This window comes from Cucumis melo, chromosome 9 (genome assembly GCF_025177605.1).
Source record: "Cucumis melo cultivar AY chromosome 9, USDA_Cmelo_AY_1.0, whole genome shotgun sequence".
NCBI classification, from domain to species: Eukaryota; Viridiplantae; Streptophyta; class Magnoliopsida; order Cucurbitales; family Cucurbitaceae; genus Cucumis; species Cucumis melo.
The window spans coordinates 21,375,136-21,395,021 of NC_066865.1; the positions used below are offsets into that span (position 1 = coordinate 21,375,136).

General features: G+C 31.7%; 2 protein-coding genes and 1 non-coding gene across 4 annotated transcripts; all 3 read right to left on the bottom strand.

Moving 5' to 3' along the window:
- Positions 1-672: 672 nt before the first annotated feature.
- On the bottom strand, positions 673-10,080 carry LOC103483046 (glycosyl hydrolase 5 family protein-like). Of its 2 annotated transcripts, none has more exons than XM_051089757.1 (3): positions 9,475-10,065; positions 8,728-9,328; positions 673-1,139 (listed from the first exon to the last, which is right to left on the bottom strand). In XM_051089757.1, exons 1-3 carry the CDS (start codon positions 10,054-10,056, stop codon positions 706-708), a joined length of 1,617 nt encoding a protein of 538 aa, XP_050945714.1. In that variant the 5' UTR covers positions 10,057-10,065; the 3' UTR covers positions 673-705. The 2 variants fall into 2 exon arrangements, with proteins under 2 accessions (XP_050945714.1, XP_050945715.1); XM_051089758.1 differs by lacking the exon at positions 673-1,139 and adding an exon at positions 7,957-8,578 and having other exon boundaries at positions 9,475-10,080.
- Positions 10,081-10,981: 901 nt separating this feature from the next.
- On the bottom strand, positions 10,982-11,067 carry TRNAM-CAU (transfer RNA methionine (anticodon CAU)). Its single transcript is given in 2 exon segments — positions 10,982-11,017; positions 11,030-11,067. It is a non-coding gene; the product is annotated as a tRNA-Met (tRNA).
- A 712-nt stretch (positions 11,068-11,779) lies between these two features.
- Positions 11,780-16,488, bottom strand: LOC103504655 (DEAD-box ATP-dependent RNA helicase 7). Its single transcript, XM_008469036.3, has 14 exons — positions 15,803-16,488; positions 15,188-15,322; positions 14,974-15,114; positions 14,767-14,878; positions 14,579-14,649; positions 14,288-14,442; positions 14,073-14,184; positions 13,864-13,965; positions 13,698-13,758; positions 13,446-13,617; positions 13,279-13,375; positions 13,073-13,167; positions 12,585-12,718; positions 11,780-12,338 (listed from the first exon to the last, which is right to left on the bottom strand). The coding sequence occupies exons 1-14, from the start codon at positions 16,259-16,261 to the stop codon at positions 12,088-12,090; spliced, it is 2,097 nt and encodes a 698-aa protein (XP_008467258.1). The 5' UTR covers positions 16,262-16,488; the 3' UTR covers positions 11,780-12,087.
- Between the last annotated feature and the right edge of the window lie 3,398 nt (positions 16,489-19,886).

Below are 19,886 nucleotides of genomic sequence, written 5' to 3' on the forward strand. Positions count from 1 at the left end.
ATAAAAATTGAATTTTTAAACTTATATAATTGTATAAATTAATTACCACCATATTTTAGAGCCGGTTTTTTGCGATTTGCCTTTTTAAAAGTTTAAGTTTATAAACACTACTCCTGTTCATATATTAAATTTTACTTATTTTATTATCTAACTTTTTTTCTCTTTTTAGGAAAATTATATATCTTTTTTATAATAGTCCAATATTTTTCCTTAATAGAAAAAAAAGGCTCAATCTTGTTAAGGAAAACAATATATAGATAATTATTAGTGTAATTTTTACTAATATTCAATTAATTTAAGTATAAATTTAAAAAAAAATGGATATATATCAAGTAATTGTGGATAAAGTATTACTTGTTATTAAAATTAGATATGGATTGATTTTAATCTTATAAAATACTACTATTTATTTAGTAACATGTTATAGCTATCATGAACATGATGTTAAATTTAATTTACATAGAAAGAACTCATTTTTCAAATTTCTAATTTTAGTTAAATAAATTTAATATTTAATTCTCAAGGAAAAAAAAATTGTAATAACACTTATTTTACTCCTCAAATTTTAGTTGTGGGATTTCCTTGACATTATTGAGAACAATTGGGATATGTTTATTTCCCTAAAAAATATTTGAATAATAATTTGCATGAGTGGAAATAAATGAGGTTCAAATAACAAAATATACATATAATTACATATCGAGCTCAATTAATGCGACGTAGATTTGATGGGACAAGTGTAAACCATTGGCTTTGTGGATCTTCTTGGCATTGAGAATCATTAGAACACAAACACTTATTCGTCACAATTTGATGGGAATGAGAAGCTCTTTGCAAGCATAAGGCTTGTCCTTGTTCATCAACAGTGGCCAGTTGCAATTTGGCATTTGAACCATATTTCCAAATACTTTGTTGGCTTGAGCAGTCTTGAGAGAGAATCGGAGGGAGCCCAACTCCTATGGCTTTCAAACACAGTATAGATCCTGCCAACTTAATAGGAGCACCGTCTTGTTCGTGACTCCAACGGTTAGAAGTCTTACAGCTACTGATTCCTAATTGGTATTTTTTGTTCATTCGCACACACCCACCGCTAAGAGGATGGTACATTATGAATGATGTTGTGAGATTTGAACTTGGATCTGTGTTAAGGACAATCATTTTGATTCTTCAATTAGTATGGAACAAAAAAAATATTCTAGAAATGAAAATTGGATAGAAATTAATCGTCTTTTTAAGATATAAATTAAAGTGAAAGTAGAAAAGCGACCTAAAACTTGAGGAGTTATACCTTGAAGTTTTGATTGCATAAGTTGAAACTTCTGGAGGAATAATTTAGAGTTTTTTGCTTTTGCAAAAGTGGAATCCAAGACACCAAAAGTTTCTTCTGCATTTTTCACACCTTCTCTATAATAGTAGCTACCTTGCAATGCCCATAATCCCCAATCAAAATCATTCTCAGTAAGATAGGTAAAAAAGCAGTTCAAGAATCGTTTTTGACCCTCATTTACGCCTGTTTGGTCAATCCCAAATTCGCTAACAAATAGTGGTATTGGGCTTTGTCCTCTCACAAGAAACCCTGCTCGATCTTCAAATCCTTGGTTGACACTAGCACAAAACGTGTTTAATGGCTTCGACATCCAAAAATTACCCATGTTGTTTGTGAAAGGAGTACAAATGAGCCTCAAATACAAGTTTATTGTCCAAGTTGAATCCCATTGACCTATTCTTCAAGAAGCTAAGATCGGTGTCATAGCTCAATCCAGAAACTACTACTAAAGCGTTTGGGTTAATTTGGTGAATAAGCTTGGCTCCTTGGCTCATATATTGAAACCACTTCTCCACGTTTTGGTTTGGTCCTCGCAGTTCGTTTCTCAAGCTCATTGCCACCACCTTTTACATATATATTATCATGCAAATAGTTAGCATGTCATATTAAATCGATGACAAATTATAGATTATTTAAATGTTAATTATTTGGTCCATATAATTTGAAGTATGTTCCACTTTTAAATTGTCTTCTTAAAAAGAAAACATACTTGTGATTTGCTTTTTAGGCTCTGTGCTGCCAAACTAATTCCTTGCAACCATTCTTGAGGATCAAAATATCGATCTCCAAAGAAGCCGTTGCCATCATTATTGTCACAACACCATCTTGGTTGACTTATATGATTATCAGAAACTACCATGATCCTATGTGCAGCAAGTGAATCAACCACTGCTCCATACGCCTGAACAAGTGTCATGTTCAATATAGAAGGATTGTTTTGCGCTATTCCTGCGATGGTATTCTTCAAATCAAAATTCTCAAAGGATTGTTGAACAGTCAAATTAGCATGGCGTGTGAACATATGAATTGAATATGTCAAACGCACGCAATTGAACCGCAACTTCGCTACCAATGCGGCAATATCATTAAGTGGCCTAAGATGAAGACCCTCTGCCAACATACCCTGCATGTGTCCTGGCCAATTTACACACATTAACTTCACACGTTGGCCTGTTGTGGCATCGACGATCCATCTTCCATTGGTTGAAAGCGGCAACGAATACGTCTTAGAAATTAACATCACAAAAACACAAACTAAAGCAATATTTTTCCATTGTTGTTGTCCTTTCATTTTGGTCTTTCCTTGAAATTGAATACTTTCAAGTTTTGGATTGATGATGCAAGAGAGGCACTTCTCAAATATTTATATAACGACCCATCAAGGGTAATCTATATTAAAATCAAAATAACTACCTAGATAAGAACAATGGTAAAAAATGAAATGATGAAATGGTCTAACTAGAATTTGGTTTAAATTCTATATTAAGGATGATAGTTTATCTTAATTATTCTTAAAGTAGACTGTAAGGTAAAAATCAGGAAGCAAGGTAAAATTTACATTTGTTTTTTCTAAGTACGAGTTGTATGTAAGAGGTGTTTTCTTTTTTCTTTTTTCTTTTTCTTTTTCCTTTTTCCATTCTAGGGATCATGTGTTAATTAATAAATGGATCACACAAAGGGTTTGTTGTCTTTTTTTCTTTTTTTCTTCTAGAAAATCAATAAAGACGTTGTTTGAAAGGTTGAAATATAATCAAGATTACTAGCTAAAATCTGAATTAGAATGTTGAAATGAGTGAAAAATCGAGGATGAAACAAGAAACGGGTTTGTAAAGTGTGGAAACGATGGGAAAATGGGTTGAGTTGAAAACTATAAGAAGTAGATGAGTTTGGTATTAACCAAATACATGGACTCAAAACGTTCCATCGGACTTAAAATTAAAACCTATTACAAACTCATTTCGTTTCATTCTTTGAATGTTTTGTGTGATTCAGTTGTTTAGTTTGGATCGGATGAATTAGATCTTCTTTGATTTTTGTTCTTTTCATTTAGATTTATTTCTTAATAATCTTTGATATGGTTTTTATCTGATTTTTTAATTTTTAGTCAAATTTATAAAAATAAGGTGTTTTATTTTAAAATCTATATTTTTCCTTAATTTTCAAAAACGGGTTTTGAATTTTTATTTAGACAATGCAAGAAGTAGAGATAACAAAAGGAACAAAAGTATCATTGGTTGAAATAGCTTGGGACCTTAGACGACCTTGATTACATTTTTTAATTATAATTTTTTAAAAAATTAAAGGGCAAATATACCCCTTTTTAAAATTAAGAGAAATTAGTTTTAAACTTATAAAGTGTTAAAATTATACCTTGAATTTACGAAAAATGAATCCATAAACTAATTATATAATTGTATAAATTAATTAGCACTATACTTTGAAGGCTGTTTTTGTAATTTTTCTTATTAGAAATCTAAGTTTATATATAAACCCTACTCTCATTTATATATTATTATTATTATTATTATTATTGCTTATTTTATGGTTTAATTTTTTTTTCTCTTTTTTAAGGAAATTATATATCTTTTTGACTTACAATGGTCAAAAAAATGTCTTAATAAAAAAAGGCTCAACATTGTTAAGAAAATATATATGTGTGTGTGTGTGTGTGTGTGTATGTAATTATTAGTGTAATTTTGACTAATATTCAATTAATTTAAGTTTAAATCTTACCATTAAGGTATTTAATTTTTTGAGTCCATCAAGGATATATTCAAACATCAAAGATTCTGTATTGAAACCAAAAAAAACATTGAAGTTGCTAACTTGACGTCTTAAATCTTAATTAAAACATCAATATATAACATCTTTCATGACATTCTAAGCATCATCTTTTCTAAATAATACAATTTTTACGAAAGTTGACTATGTGAATAATTTCAAAATGATGTAATGTTTATAGGAAATAAACAGTAATTTCACTAATATCTTAAAATTTTTATGGATCACAATCGCTACGTCAATTTTCATTCTTTATATCTAACTAGGAAAATAATTAAAATAATTTCAAAATTTACCTCGTATCATTTCAAATAAATTTCTTACCCTCAAAATTAAAAATATAGTATTTAGTGTAATTTAACAATGCAAGTGTAAGTTTAAAACAAAAATTGATATATGTCATATAATTGTTGATAAAGTCCAATTTGTTTTTAAAACTAGATATGGTTGATTTTAATTTTATAGTGTATTATTATTTATTTGGTAACATGTTACGGCAATAATGAATATAATATTAAATTTACATATAAAGAACTTATTTTTCAAAATTTCTAATTTAGTCAAATAAATTTATTATTTAATTCTCAAGGGAAAAAAATTGTAATAATACCTTTTTTCCTCCTCAAATTTTAGTTGTGGGATTTCCTCGACATTATTGAGAACAATTAGATAAGTTTATTTCCCTAAAAAATATTTGAATAATAATTTGCATGAATTGAAATAAATGAGGTTCAAACAAATCTATATATATATATATATATATATATACATTTTAAGCTATGAGACGTAGATTTGATGGGACAAGTGTAAACCATTGGCTTTGTGGATCTTCTTGGCATTGAGAATCGTTAGAACACAAACACTTATTGGTCACAATTTGATGGGAATGAGAAGCTCTTTGCAAGCATAAGGCTTGTCCTTGTTCATCAACAGTGGCCAGTTGCAATTTGGCATTTGAACCATATTTCCAAATACTTTGTTGGCTTGAGCAGTCTTGAGAGAGAATTGGGGGGAGCCCAACTCCTATGGCTTTCAAACACAATATAGATCCTGCCAACTTAATAGGAGCACCGGCTTGTTCATGACTCCAACGGTTAGAAGTCTTACAGCTACTGATTCCTAATTGATATCTTTTGTTCATTCGCACACACCCGCCGCTAAGAGGATGGTACATTATGAATGTTGTTGTGAAATTTGAACTTGGATCTGTATAAAAGAGCAACCTTTTAGGTTCTTCCACAAGTAAAGAGAAAAACAAAAGTAGAGTATGAAAACTATAGGAGAAATAGATGAGTTTGGTATAACCAAATGGACTTAAAACGCTCAATTGAGCTTAGAATTAAAACCTATTACAAACTCGTTTCATTTTATTCTTTGGATTTTTTGTGAGATCGATTATTCAGTTGTTTAGTCCGGATGAATTAGATCTTCCTTGATTTTTTATTTTTTTTATTTGGGTTTGTTTCTTAATAATCTCTTGTATGGTTTTTATCTAAATTTTGAGTTATTAGTCAAATTATAAAAATATCGGATTCTTAAAACACTGTTTTCCTTAATTTTTCAAAAACTTGGTTTGAATTTTTTTTTAAGACAATATTTAATAAGTAGAGATAACAAAAGGAACAAAAATATCATTGGTTGGAATAGTTAGGGACCTTAAACCTTGTTGGATATATAACTTTTAGTTATTATTTTTAAAAGAAGACAAAGGGCAAAAACCCTCTCTTAAGATTAATAAATTGTTTTTAAATTTATAAACACTACAAGAATTTTGGTTTCTACGGGCAAAGATATGATGTGTCGAAGTAGTTTTCATTACGTGGGCACATCTTCATTTTTGTCGACGAAAATATTTACGTGGGCAAAATTTGCGTATTGCGTGGGTACATCATCGTTTTTGTCCACGAAAATATAAATGTTGGCAAAAAGTTGTGAGGTTTTAAGGAAATTTTTTAAGTTGTATTTCTGCCGACGTTTATTTTAGTTTATATCCACGTATGATGTGTGGGCAGATATTTTAAGTATTTGCCGATGTAATTTACGTGGAGAAAAACCTCACGTTTTTTACACATATTTATGCCGACGTAATTCAGGTCAAGGCATCGCTTGAGGAAGGCAAAGATGTTCGTTTAGGTGATTGGAAAGCTGCTAATGTTGAGATTCTCAATACTTTTCAATTGCTCACAGCCAAGCCTATTGTTTACTTGGTAAGCCCTATCAAGTTAACAAGTATCTTTATTATATATTGGCCGTTTTTTGTTGTATATATGTCGTTTACCCGATGGTCATATCGTTTTCAATTCTTTTTATTTGTTCTATTGATCAAAATATGAATGTTTTCCCAAATTTCATATCTTTAGTCACACTTGGGGCATGTAAGTGTTGTTTCGAGAGTTAAAGTGTCTCCTAAACACTTTTTTTAGGACTTTTTAGGTTGGTTTCGGGTTTGAAAGTCACACTTAGGCCATGCATCTTGTTTAATTTGAACGCTCACATTAGAATGAGACTTATTCGATTTAATATATCTTTTTTAGGTTTATGTAGTTTGAAGGAGCGGAGAATGAAAACATTCTGGCTTAGTTAACCATTTTTTGTATATGTAATTTTTTTTTTTTTTCATTTTGGTATGCCAAAATGAAATTTAATATAGCTCATGAACCTTGGCACGCTAGAGAATGATTGTTTGTCATATTTTGACAAAGTATTCAATTATGGATTGTCATATTTTGACAAAATATTAATGATTGAAAATATTTTGATTTTTAAATTTTTGGTTGCAGTGTTCAATATATTTTGTTATAGACAGGAAATTTATTATATATTTGAAATTTAATTTAGAAGCATACAATATTAATAATACATGTAAAAAAAATTAAAATCGTTTTTGCCACGTTCTTTGTTTGGCTAGAAATATATTGGCAATTAGAAAGCAGTGGCGACGTTTGGTGCGTTGGCAAAAAGAAGAAAAAAATTATTTAAAACCAAATTTACCGTGGGGAGAAATTTTTCTTTCCTGACAAAAATCCTTTCGTTGGCAGAAACTATTTTTGCCCACGAAAAAAACGTTGGCAGAAAGGTATTTTTGCCCACGAATATCTTTTCTGCCCACGATTTTAATTTGCGTTGGTATTTTTGCCGACGCAACGTAAAAAACATGGGCAAAGGAAAAGACGATAGTGTTTCGGCCGCGCAACGTGTCCACGCAAAAAAAACGTCGGCAGAAGCTCTGTCCACATTTTTTATAAGAACTGTCCACGATTTCCTGCTCAGCAAAGACGAAAATTCTTGTAGTGAAAAGTGTTAAAATCATATCCTTAAACTTGTTGTGATTATAAAAATTGAATTTTTAAACTTATATAATTGTATAAATTAATTACCACCATATTTTAGAGCCGGTTTTTTGCGATTTGCCTTTTTAAAAGTTTAAGTTTATAAACACTACTCCTGTTCATATATTAAATTTTACTTATTTTATTATCTAACTTTTTTTCTCTTTTTAGGAAAATTATATATCTTTTTTATAATAGTCGAATATTTTTCCTTAATAGAAAAAAAAGGCTCAATCTTGTTAAGGAAAACAATATATAGATAATTATTAGTGTAATTTTTACTAATATTCAATTAATTTAAGTATAAATTTAAAAAAAAAATGGATATATATCAAGTAATTGTGGATAAAGTATTACTTGTTATTAAAATTAGATATGGATTGATTTTAATCTTATAAAATACTACTATTTATTTAGTAACATGTTATAGCTATCATGAACATGATGTTAAATTTAATTTACATAGAAAGAACTCATTTTTCAAATTTCTAATTTTAGTTAAATAAATTTAATATTTAATTCTCAAGGAAAAAAAATTGTAATAACACTTATTTTACTCCTCAAATTTTAGTTGTGGGATTTCCTTGACATTATTGAGAACAATTGGGATATGTTTATTTCCCTAAAAAATATTTGAATAATAATTTGCATGAGTGGAAATAAATGAGGTTCAAATAACAAAATATACATATAATTACATATCGAGCTCAATTAATGCGACGTAGATTTGATGGGACAAGTGTAAACCATTGGCTTTGTGGATCTTCTTGGCATTGAGAATCATTAGAACACAAACACTTATTCGTCACAATTTGATGGGAATGAGAAGCTCTTTGCAAGCATAAGGCTTGTCCTTGTTCATCAACAGTGGCCAGTTGCAATTTGGCATTTGAACCATATTTCCAAATACTTTGTTGGCTTGAGCAGTCTTGAGAGAGAATCGGAGGGAGCCCAACTCCTATGGCTTTCAAACACAGTATAGATCCTGCCAACTTAATAGGAGCACCGTCTTGTTCGTGACTCCAACGGTTAGAAGTCTTACAGCTACTGATTCCTAATTGGTATTTTTTGTTCATTCGCACACACCCACCGCTAAGAGGATGGTACATTATGAATGATGTTGTGAGATTTGAACTTGGATCTGTGTTAAGGACAATCATTTTGATTCTTCAATTAGTATGGAACAAAAAAAATATTCTAGAAATGAAAATTGGATAGAAATTAATCGTCTTTTTAAGATATAAATTAAAGTGAAAGTAGAAAAGCGACCTAAAACTTGAGGAGTTATACCTTGAAGTTTTGATTGCATAAGTTGAAACTTCTGGAGGAATAATTTAGAGTTTTTTGCTTTTGCAAAAGTGGAATCCAAGACACCAAAAGTTTCTTCTGCATTTTTCACACCTTCTCTATAATAGTAGCTACCTTGCAATGCCCATAATCCCCAATCAAAATCATTCTCAGTAAGATAGGTAAAAAAGCAGTTCAAGAATCGTTTTTGACCCTCATTTACGCCTGTTTGGTCAATCCCAAATTCGCTAACAAATAGTGGTATTGGGCTTTGTCCTCTCACAAGAAACCCTGCTCGATCTTCAAATCCTTGGTTGACACTAGCACAAAACGTGTTTAATGGCTTCGACATCCAAAAATCACCCATGTTGTTTGTGAAGGAGTACAAATGAGCTTCAAATACAAGTTTATTGTCCAAGTTGAATCCCATTGACCTATTCTTCAAGAAGCTAAGATCGGTGTCATAGCTCAATCCAGAAACTACTACTAAAGCGTTTGGGTTAATTTGGTGAATAAGCTTGGCTCCTTGGCTCATATATTGAAACCACTTCTCCACGTTTTGGTTTGGTCCTCGCAGTTCGTTTCTCAAGCTCATTGCCACCACCTTTTACATATATATTATCATGCAAATAGTTAGCATGTCATATTAAATCGATGACAAATTATAGATTATTTAAATGTTAATTATTTGGTCCATATAATTTGAAGTATGTTCCACTTTTAAATTGTCTTCTTAAAAAGAAAACATACTTGTGATTTGCTTTTTAGGCTCTGTGCTGCCAAACTAATTCCTTGCAACCATTCTTGAGGATCAAAATATCGATCTCCAAAGAAGCCGTTGCCATCATTATTGTCACAACACCATCTTGGTTGACTTATATGATTATCAGAAACTACCATGATCCTATGTGCAGCAAGTGAATCAACCACTGCTCCATACGCCTGAACAAGTGTCATGTTCAATATAGAAGGATTGTTTTGCGCTATTCCTGCGATGGTATTCTTCAAATCAAAATTCTCAAAGGATTGTTGAACAGTCAAATTAGCATGGCGTGTGAACATATGAATTGAATATGTCAAACGCACGCAATTGAACCGCAACTTCGCTACCAATGCGGCAATATCATTAAGTGGCCTAAGATGAAGACCCTCTGCCAACATACCCTGCATGTGTCCTGGCCAATTTACACACATTAACTTCACACGTTGGCCTGTTGTGGCATCGACGATCCATCTTCCATTGGTTGAAAGCGGCAACGAATACGTCTTAGAAATTAACATCACAAAAACACAAACTAAAGCAATATTTTTCCATTGTTGTTGTCCTTTCATTTTGGTCTTTCCTTGAAATTGAATACTTTCAAGTTTTGGATTGATGATGCAAAATAGGCACTTCTTAAATATAATGATAATCTATATTAAAATCAAAATAACTACCTAGATAAGAACAATAGTAAAAATGAAAGGATGAAATGGTCTAACTAGAATTTGGTTTAAATTCTATATTAAGGATGATATATATAGTTTATCTTAATCCTTAAAACTAGATTGTATGGTAATGAGGTTAGGAAGCAAATGTAAGTTTACCTGTGTTTTTCTGATGTGTTATTTGTTCTTCTTTTCTTTTTTTATTACATAGTGACTTTAATAAATAATAATATATAACCCAGGATTTTCTTTTTTTAATAATCAAATTTTTGTATTTGAAAATTGATATGGTTTTCACTCTAATTGAAGTAATGTTTGAATCTTTTAATTAAATTATAAGAGAAGGAAAAAAATGAAAATTACTTCTTTATTTTCAAAACTTGGGTTTGAATTTTGAAAATATTATTTGGTAAGTAGAGATAATAAAGGAATAAAAAAATTGGTTCAATTAGTCTCGTTATAAACTTGAGTTTCAAAAGTCAATATGGTGCCAACCACCAAAAAATTTACATAGGGACCAACGGGGCAAGTGTCAGATTATAATATATATTAAATAATATTTTATTTTAAATTGAGTATAGTTGTAATAAAGTGTCCAACTCTCATAACAATCAAGTCGTAGTTTCGAATATTTGCTTCTTGCAAATTTCAATTTTTTTTTCCTAGTGACTTGATTTTAAAAAATCGTGTTTACAAAAAAATAAAATAGGAAAGTATTCATTTTTGCTGTAAATCACTTGAATGCATAATCAAATTTTAAAAGTTACGATAAACATTTTCTTTTAAGAATACTTTTATTCTTAGAAAAAAGAAAAGTAAAAAAAAGTTGTGGGGTGAGAGAGGCTCGAACTCTCGACCTCAGGATAACTCTTTTAGCTATGAGACCTACGCGCTAGCCAACTGCGCCACCACCCCCTTTGTTAACTTCAAGTTCAAAATGTATATATTATTTGTTTGTATACATATAGATGTTTTCGGCCAATAGTAAGAGAAGCATTTCTTGAGCTTTTGCGCTAAGACAACTTTTGTAAAAGTTAATTTTATAAATAATCTTAATGGCTATTTTAGTGAAATATACTTCTACCTCTACGAATCAACTGCTTCTTCAAATAAAACCTTTTGAAGTTGGTGCATCATTACAACATACTACTTTAAGATTGCATAATGAGAATTATTAACTTAATAGCGGAATAGTCGAACAAGATAAGGGATTAGACCACAATCTTTTAGAGTTGGTAATATTAAATCTTTTAAAATTGGTAGTATTAAATTTCTACTGATATCTAATATCACGCCTTTAAAAGGGAAACATGATAGACCAAAAAATGAATTGACTAGTTAAAGACCACCAACTATCTTAATGTTCGTGATCGATATATTTACTAAATTGATCCTGAACAGACACCTACTGCTGCTTGAGCACAAATGAGATGCAGATACCCAAATTGGAGTTCAAAACCAAAGTGAGAACAATTTGGCCAAGCAAGAATAGTCCCTTCCAATCTAGGGGAGACGAGAAAAACCAACAAGATATCAATATAATCTCATTTACAGCTGGGAGGACAAAATTCTTCCAAATAATTCATCAGAATTTCCATAATGTTAATCTATCAAAAACATACACCAGTACTGTAACTTTCCAAGGAGCTCAATTAAATTAATAAAATAATACAAAATCCTCTCCTCACAAAAGTCTAGTTTACCAAAATAAGGGGCACATGGAAAAACCCCCCATTAGGAATAAACAGGAAATCATCAAATGAAAACTAATTACCAACTTATAATCTCGCCGAGATTGGCCCTCAAGCGATAATACATACTGCTCTCACATCTTGTAAAGAGAAAAGAAACTCATCTTTCTACAAAATTTCCAATGTTCCTAAAATTCAGGTTGTGGCTTATTAGGAACATTTACACGCACCATCTTGTTTTACCTTACCAACTGCTACGGCTGCCACCACCACCGAAGTTTCGACCTCTTCCACCCGAAAACCTGTTGTTTCTGTCGGAAAATCCTCCACGACCACCTCCTCTTCCTCCTGAAAACCTACTACCACCGTTTCTGCGATCGCCGAACCCTCCACGACCACCGCCACCAAATCTTCCGCCTCTTGATTGCTCTCTATCTTGCAATTTTGGAAGAGATTTCAACACCTCTATACTCACATCGGCTGCATTAGCCTGGCCTGGAAACAGATGAATAAGAAAAGAGAAAGTAACTTCAGGATCCCACTCTGCAAACAACGTTTTTTAATTATATTGCAAGGAATAGATTCAAAGCGTGCGTGATAGATAAATGAGGTTCATTTATAAACAGTATCATTCACAAGTCCAATTAGAAAAAAAGAATAACGTCAATCAGACGGATAATGAAGGGGGGGGAGAAGGGGATAATCAAAGATGAAAATGAAAAAGTTACTCCATAGATTTACCAGTAAGAAATGCATCCAAATCTTCAGTTTTAACATCGAATACAGCACTGTATCCATCAGCCGTCAATGACATGCCCTTCACTGACTCGACCTTCTCCTCAGGCAAGAACCTCCTCAAGATACTGTAGGCGAATCTGGACAATTGAGAAGCAAAGTTCGTTAGTTATTATGGTATGTTGCCGAAGAGAGGCAGGAATAAAAGCTATTTTACATGCAAGACAAGAAATACGACATTCAAACAACTGATCAACCCACAAAAAAGTTTAAATGAAGACAACAGAGGTCAGTAATTTTTAACGTATTACATTCATAAACTAAAAGAATATTAATTTCCCATAATCAAAACCTACAGTTTAAATTAATTAAAAAGAAAGGCACGCAAATGACATCATTAAGGGATCAACACAACTTTCAAATTCATAGCAAGTGTAGGACACGTGAAAAGAGCATCAAGCAGATTAATATAGCAAAAGGTCAAGATTTCTCACGATGGGGAATAGATAGGCTTCCCAGGTTCTAGAATTAAAGTGACATGATTTTCCATTGATGTCAGAAGTGATCTACTCTTTATCTCTGTATAACCCTGCAGAAATAAAATAAACCAGTGCAGTTAGGCAACTGTCAGTAAAAAAGAAAAGGCAACAACCAAAAGCTTAGGTTGCATAGTTAAGAAAAAATTTAAAAGACAACTCACAGAGAGCTTGGCAAGGGCCTTGGCGAGTAGCTCCACAGCAGACAAACTAGAGCTGTTCACCATCTCCTCCGCAGCAGATTTGAAAGGTGGGATTACACTGTTTCATTATAAATAAGATTCAAGCACGCCAAGAAAAAAAATAACTAATTAACATTATATGAACGTACCTGTCAGACACTTGCGTTACTGATTCTGCAGCACTTGCTCCAGCAGATTTGGCTATGTCAATAGGCTGAGGAGCAGACAAGTGCTCAAACTTCACACCAGAATCTCTTTCTATCCTGGCGATTCTTCCTGACTTTCTTGGATCATACAATGTCACAGCAACTCCAGTATTGCCTAAAAATAAAATAGTCTTTTTAGAAAGTTCAAAATTATATGCATGTATAATGGGGAAAAGTTGCCGAACTCAGAATTACCAGCTCTTCCTGTTCTTCCGGACCGATGAATATAAGCTTCTATATCCTTTGGAGCTTCACACTGGCAGATTCATAAATAAAGACAAATATAACATTAGCAAGAAAAAACATACTTCAGAAAATAAAATAAAAATGTGAAGTTACATAATCAGGGTCAAGCACAAACCTGTATAATTAACTGAACATCATTGATATCCAATCCACGTGCTGCCACATTGGTGGCCACCAATATCAGAAACTTGCCTGACCTGAACCCAGATATGGTAACCTGCAACAAGTAGGTCACAATAAAAGACTGCAAAACAGGCAAGTATATCCAGTAGGGAAAAAATGTGTATGTGTGTATGTGCAGGCTACACTAATCTATCAAATTACCGAACGTTGGGACTGCTGTATATCTCCATGCAACGGCCGTGCGCCAGGAAGAAGACCAGCAAGCTCAGATGCAGATTCCTTAGTCTCCGTGAATATAATAGTTCGGCCCCCACTGATCATCATATAGCAATAACAAAGAGAGCAATTGAATAATTCATTGATGATAAACAGATAATAATAACAGTAACTAACATCTCTCCATTCAAACCACTAACCTGCTATAACATCGAATGATATCTGGAATGAGCTGAGACCTCTCTGAATCAGAGCAGGGAATAACAATATGCCTAACATCCTTACTGGCTTTCATTTTCTCATTGCCAACAAGATCTACAGTTTTCTTGCTTGCCTTCAGGAACCTAGAAGTAATCTGAAAATGAAAAAAAATTTATCAGTAACAGTTGCAGAAGAAAAATACATATGTTCATAAAACTTATCAACTATTTTATATTGCACGTTTAAATTAGGAAAGCTTAAAAACTGTGTATTATGTTTGGAATACTGACATTCTTCACCCAGTCTGGTAAAGTGGCACTGAAAAGAAGTGTTTGAACTTTGTTCACATCCGCCACCTTGCCTAAGAATCCACCAAAACAATGTTTTGCCAATATAAGTTAAGAAATAAATGGCACTGTATTAAGAAAAATTTCACTCTTCCAGTGGAACAAATAATTATGAATTCCAAATACCATACCAAGAATAAATTCAACATCGTCAACAAAACCCATGTTCAACATTTCGTCGGCTTCATCAAGAACCCTGAACTTTAGAGACCGCAAATCAATATTATTTCTGTTAATGTGATCCTATACCAAATTAAAAGAAGGCACAAGTCAGTAACCAAACACTAAAGTTTTTCCATCATTTAACAAAGCCTTCAATATTTACTATAAATTTGCACCTTCACACGACCAGGAGTTCCAACAACTATGTCAACTCCCCTTTTTAATGCAATTTCTTGGGGGCCATACTGCATTCCTCCACATAAACAGCAAGAGTCCAAGCCTAATGCACGTCCATAAAATTTGAAGTCCTCGAACACCTAATCAAATCACAACTTTTTAAGATACTATAAGCAGTTTAACAAATGTAAGTTAAAAATCTTCAAACCGTACCTGGTCAGCCAATTCCCTAGTTGGTAAAAGTACTATAACACTAGGAGACCTTCCATATCCCGTCACTCGTGATGACTTAAAAGGCCCATTTACTAAAGACTCCAAGATGGGCAAGACAAACGCTAGCGTTTTACCCTGCACAAAAGACAAGAAAATTTTACATAAGATTATTTTTACCAAAAAAAAAAAAAAAAAAGTTAACAGTGAAAAGTAACATTCGTATTATATCTAATCCAACTTCAAAAGCAAAGACCTTCGAAGTTCATTGAGAACAACATCGTCGTAGATAGCAAATATAGACTTTTAAGATTAAGTAAAAGTAGAACTAGAAACCATTCTCAGAATTACTAAAACTTAACTAGGAATAAGTCTATAGCATGCAAGATTTGCCCTTCAAGTAGCAAAGAGGAATTACAAGAGAGAACACAGGATAATTTTTCTCATACAAAAAAAAAGTTACAAATCAAGTTTGCCACAGACATATTCACGTCGTTCAATTTTGTTGATGTTTCAGCGGCTGGTCTTTCATGGTATGTTTCATACTGGAGAGGAAAAGCCTAACATTTATCTTACAATCCCAAAAGAGCAACAAGAAATCAAGCAAACGGATCATACCTGTCCAGTTCTGGCTCGACCAACCAAATCAGACCCGTCATATACGGTATCAAAAGTCATAGCCTGAATCGGAAACAAGGAGCTAATACCCTTCTCCTTCAGTTTAGCCTTCAGCGGTTCAGAAATCCGAAACCTAGTAACAGCATTCGGATTCTCAGCCTCCTTCTCCACATCATCATCTTCAGAATCAACCACTTTCACCTTCTTCGAGCTCTTCTTCTCCTTTCCGCTTTTCGACCTTGAATTCACAGGTTCGCCCAATTCCGAGCTCGTCTCGCTCCTATCCCCGTCGTCAGCCACTTCTACAGCTTTCCGCTTCTTGCTCTCCTTATCGGACTTACTCTTCTTCTTCTTCTTATCGGAAAGATCCAAACCGTCAGCGTTTTGCTCAAAAACGTCGTTTGAAGCTAGGGCTTCCACAAGAGCTTTGTTCTTCATCTTCTTCTCCTTCTTGTCCATAAAGAGATGAGAAAAAGGTTGAAGATGGGAAAACTGTGGTGCCCAAACCGATCCGAACTGAGATGTGACTCCGTTCGGTGCGGTTTAGGGACGGTGAATGAAGAAGATGGGAGGGAGCAAGGGAAAATCCTAGACGGCGCCTAGGTTAAGAATGGGTATAGATGAAAAGAGAAAAAACGAATGGGAATGAGAATGAGAGAGAGAGAGAGAGAGTAGGGTTTTTGAATGAAGAAGAAGGAGATGAAATTAAAATACGATTTTTAATTCTTCCTTTCATGTGTTTTGCACGTGCCACCTGCCTTTGTTTTTTAAAATAATTTTAAATTTATTAACAAATTCTTTACATAAAAGAAAAGGTAAATTTAGGAGAAATTGCCAAAAATAACACCATTTATCTTTACCATTGTAAAATTTGAAAATATATATTTTATGTGAATTTTTCAAATTTGGAAAATAACTTTTTCTTTTCTATAATATTTCTCAATCTTATACACCCAAATCTAGTTTTCTTATACAATCTCTCAAATCATTTATTTTAATTATGTGTTCCATAATTATGTTTACAAGATTATTGTACAAAACTTATTTACAATATAAAATATAGCAAGATTGTAATAGAAAATTTGACTAGAGTTAAGTAAAAGATTTGGTTGATCCAAGTTCGTTTTGATAAAATTGTATCGAAAAAGTCCAAAATTATTAATTTTTATGCTTTCTCGAGACAATTTTGCTCTAGATGAATCGAAGATTATCAAGTTTTTAAGCTTTCTCAATACAATTTTACCCCGATTAACAAGGATCCATAATTTGTTTAAAAAATATTTTTAAAAAACTAGTTAAGGATTGGCGTAAGATTTAGGGAGATTTGAATAATCTTTTTTTGAAAAGATAAAAAAATTAAAAACAGATTTAAAAAATGGTAGAATCTCGGTCTATTGTCTACCGATATGCACCGAACAAATCCCAAACTTTTAATATTTTAGATGGACCAAGAAAAACAGTTTTTACAATTTTCTAAAAAATGTGCTACTTTTGAAAACAAAAACTAAGAGTGTGTTACTTTTACCAATTCTTTTTATTTTTTATTCTTAATTACAATTCGGTGTGTGTTTGGATCAAATTTTTCAGGACATGTTTGGGATTAGAAGTAGAGTGGGCTATAATAGTTTATTCCTTGTTTGGGGTAAGCTTTAGTTTTAATTGAGGATTAGGATCAGGATCTAAAACAACTCAAGTGTTATTGTTGTTCTTTAACCCTAGGGGTATTTGTTTTAAGAGTTGGGAAATTCGTTGACCAACTTTTAGACACCACCTACAATGATCATCGATGACCAATCTTCGACCACCACCTTTGGTGACTCCACTGACAAACTTCTGACAACCAACTCCGACGATCGTCGCTTATATCAACCTCTGGTTGCCATCAATTAACTTTAAATTTTTTTTAAAAAATATTTGTTAAAATTTTTAGAATTTTAGGCTAATCTCCAATGACCGTCGTTCCTTAATTAGATTAGTGCGTATTTAATTTCAATTTATGACCCATTTGGTCATCCTTTGGTTTCTAGTATTTAAGAAGAAGAAACAAGCTTGCAAATATCACTTTCATTCCTGAGCTTATTTATTTTATATATCTTTTACAAATGTTTTCATGAAAATCTAAGTCAATTACTTATACCTTGAAATAATAGTTTTAAAAAGAGATTTTCTTCATTGAGTACTTAAATTTGAGTGCATTAATATTAAATAATCTAAATTATGAAAACTAATCTTTTGCATGCACCAAGTAATGTAAAATTATCTCTGGAGTCCATTTGTGGCGATTTCCACACATTGCAAATCGGAGATAGATATTGAATCCTATTTCCATGTATATCCACACTTAAATTTTCATCATCTTATGGTTTTTTCCTAGCGTTAAAATCGTAAGATCTCATCAATTGAAGACGAGTGAGACTTATAATTTACAAATGGCAATTTATTATTACTAAGTAGTTTGTGACATAATAGTAAAATGTCAATTTTTATAATTTTTACAATTCATGTCACTTACTTAACTCGAGCCCAACTAGATTTGGATTATTTGAAAAAAAAAAGTTTTAAAAACTTGTAAACCTTTTGAATTTAGCAAAATTTTAAAATGTTTTATTAAGATTATACCAAAACCATCGAAAAAAGTTGTGACAAATAGACAATGATTTTTAAAAAAACACAAAACAAACCACTCTTATATTTAGTTTTTAAAAAATAAGCTTATAATAGCTTGTGAGTTTTTATATTTTTTTATTCGTTTAAAAATTTTAATTTTGAATAATAAAAACAGTTTTCAAATTTTTATTTTAAAATTTAAAATTTAACTACGGATTTGAGTATTTCTAAAATATGTATGACTAAAAACAGAATTGTTGTCGAACAAAATCCAAATTAATCATCAAATATTGCTATGTATGTCAAATCATCTTATATATTTGATGATATATGGCTAAAAATCTCGATAGAAAAATGTCTAAACTAATGTGAGTTTGCAAAAACAAATAACATGCAATATTTTAGAGGAGAAGAGTAAAAATTGTTTTTAGTAGGGGAGATTCGAATTACAATCTCGTGGCTGCTATACCATGGGAGTTTCATCGATAAGTCACTGCAAGTAACATTTTAAAATCTAATTTGAAAAGTTATAAGTTCATCTTTCAAAATAGAAGAACCACAAAAACTAATAGAATTTACAAAATTAGCGACATATTGATGTATAGAATGAGAGACCCTATTACATGATCAATGACAAAACAAAGAGACATGCCCCAACCAGCTCGTTAAATCATAAACTTTGACAATTGTGTCTTTTAGGTAAACTGTTCAATGATGAATCCATATATATGGTGTCTTCAAATGATAATTGTTGATGTGAGATTCAAATGAGGGAGTTTCAAAACTGACGAGGTTTGTATATTCAAATAACTTCGACGAACATAAGTTCTCAATTTGAATATATTTTTAACGTTTTGTTTTATTATTTAAAATCTTATCAATTATCTGTTAAAAATCACTCATTTGTTAAGGTGACTTTAATTCATTGATATTTACATAACGATCATTCATTATAGATGTGAGATGCTCGACCTCTTATCTCCATAATTATTGTGTTAACAAATAAATAAGTACCACTTAGTCTCCTACCCACATATTTACATATATGCTATAATTCATTCAACGTAGGTGAGAATATAATACATTGTTTGAAGTTTAAGATTAAAATTGAAACATCCATCCAAACATAGATGTGATTTTATTTAACAAAATTGAAAAATCGAAGGTGAAAATTGATACGAGTTACAACTAATTATTCCCTATTATCTATAAAAGTTACAATTTCAGCTTTTCTTTATTCCCAAAAAAATCAGAAAAAGAACTTTTTTTTTTTTTTCTCTTTAGAGAAAATATGAAAAATGAGTACTTATTAGCAAGAATTATTCTATACCATCTATAACAGTTACAATTTCAGCTTTTTTTTTTTTTCATTTGAAAATATTTACAAAAAGTTTTTTCTTATATATTTATTTTCTTTTGAGTAAATATGAGTATCCATGGACATTATAATACATGTCCATTCTAGTTCATTCAACCC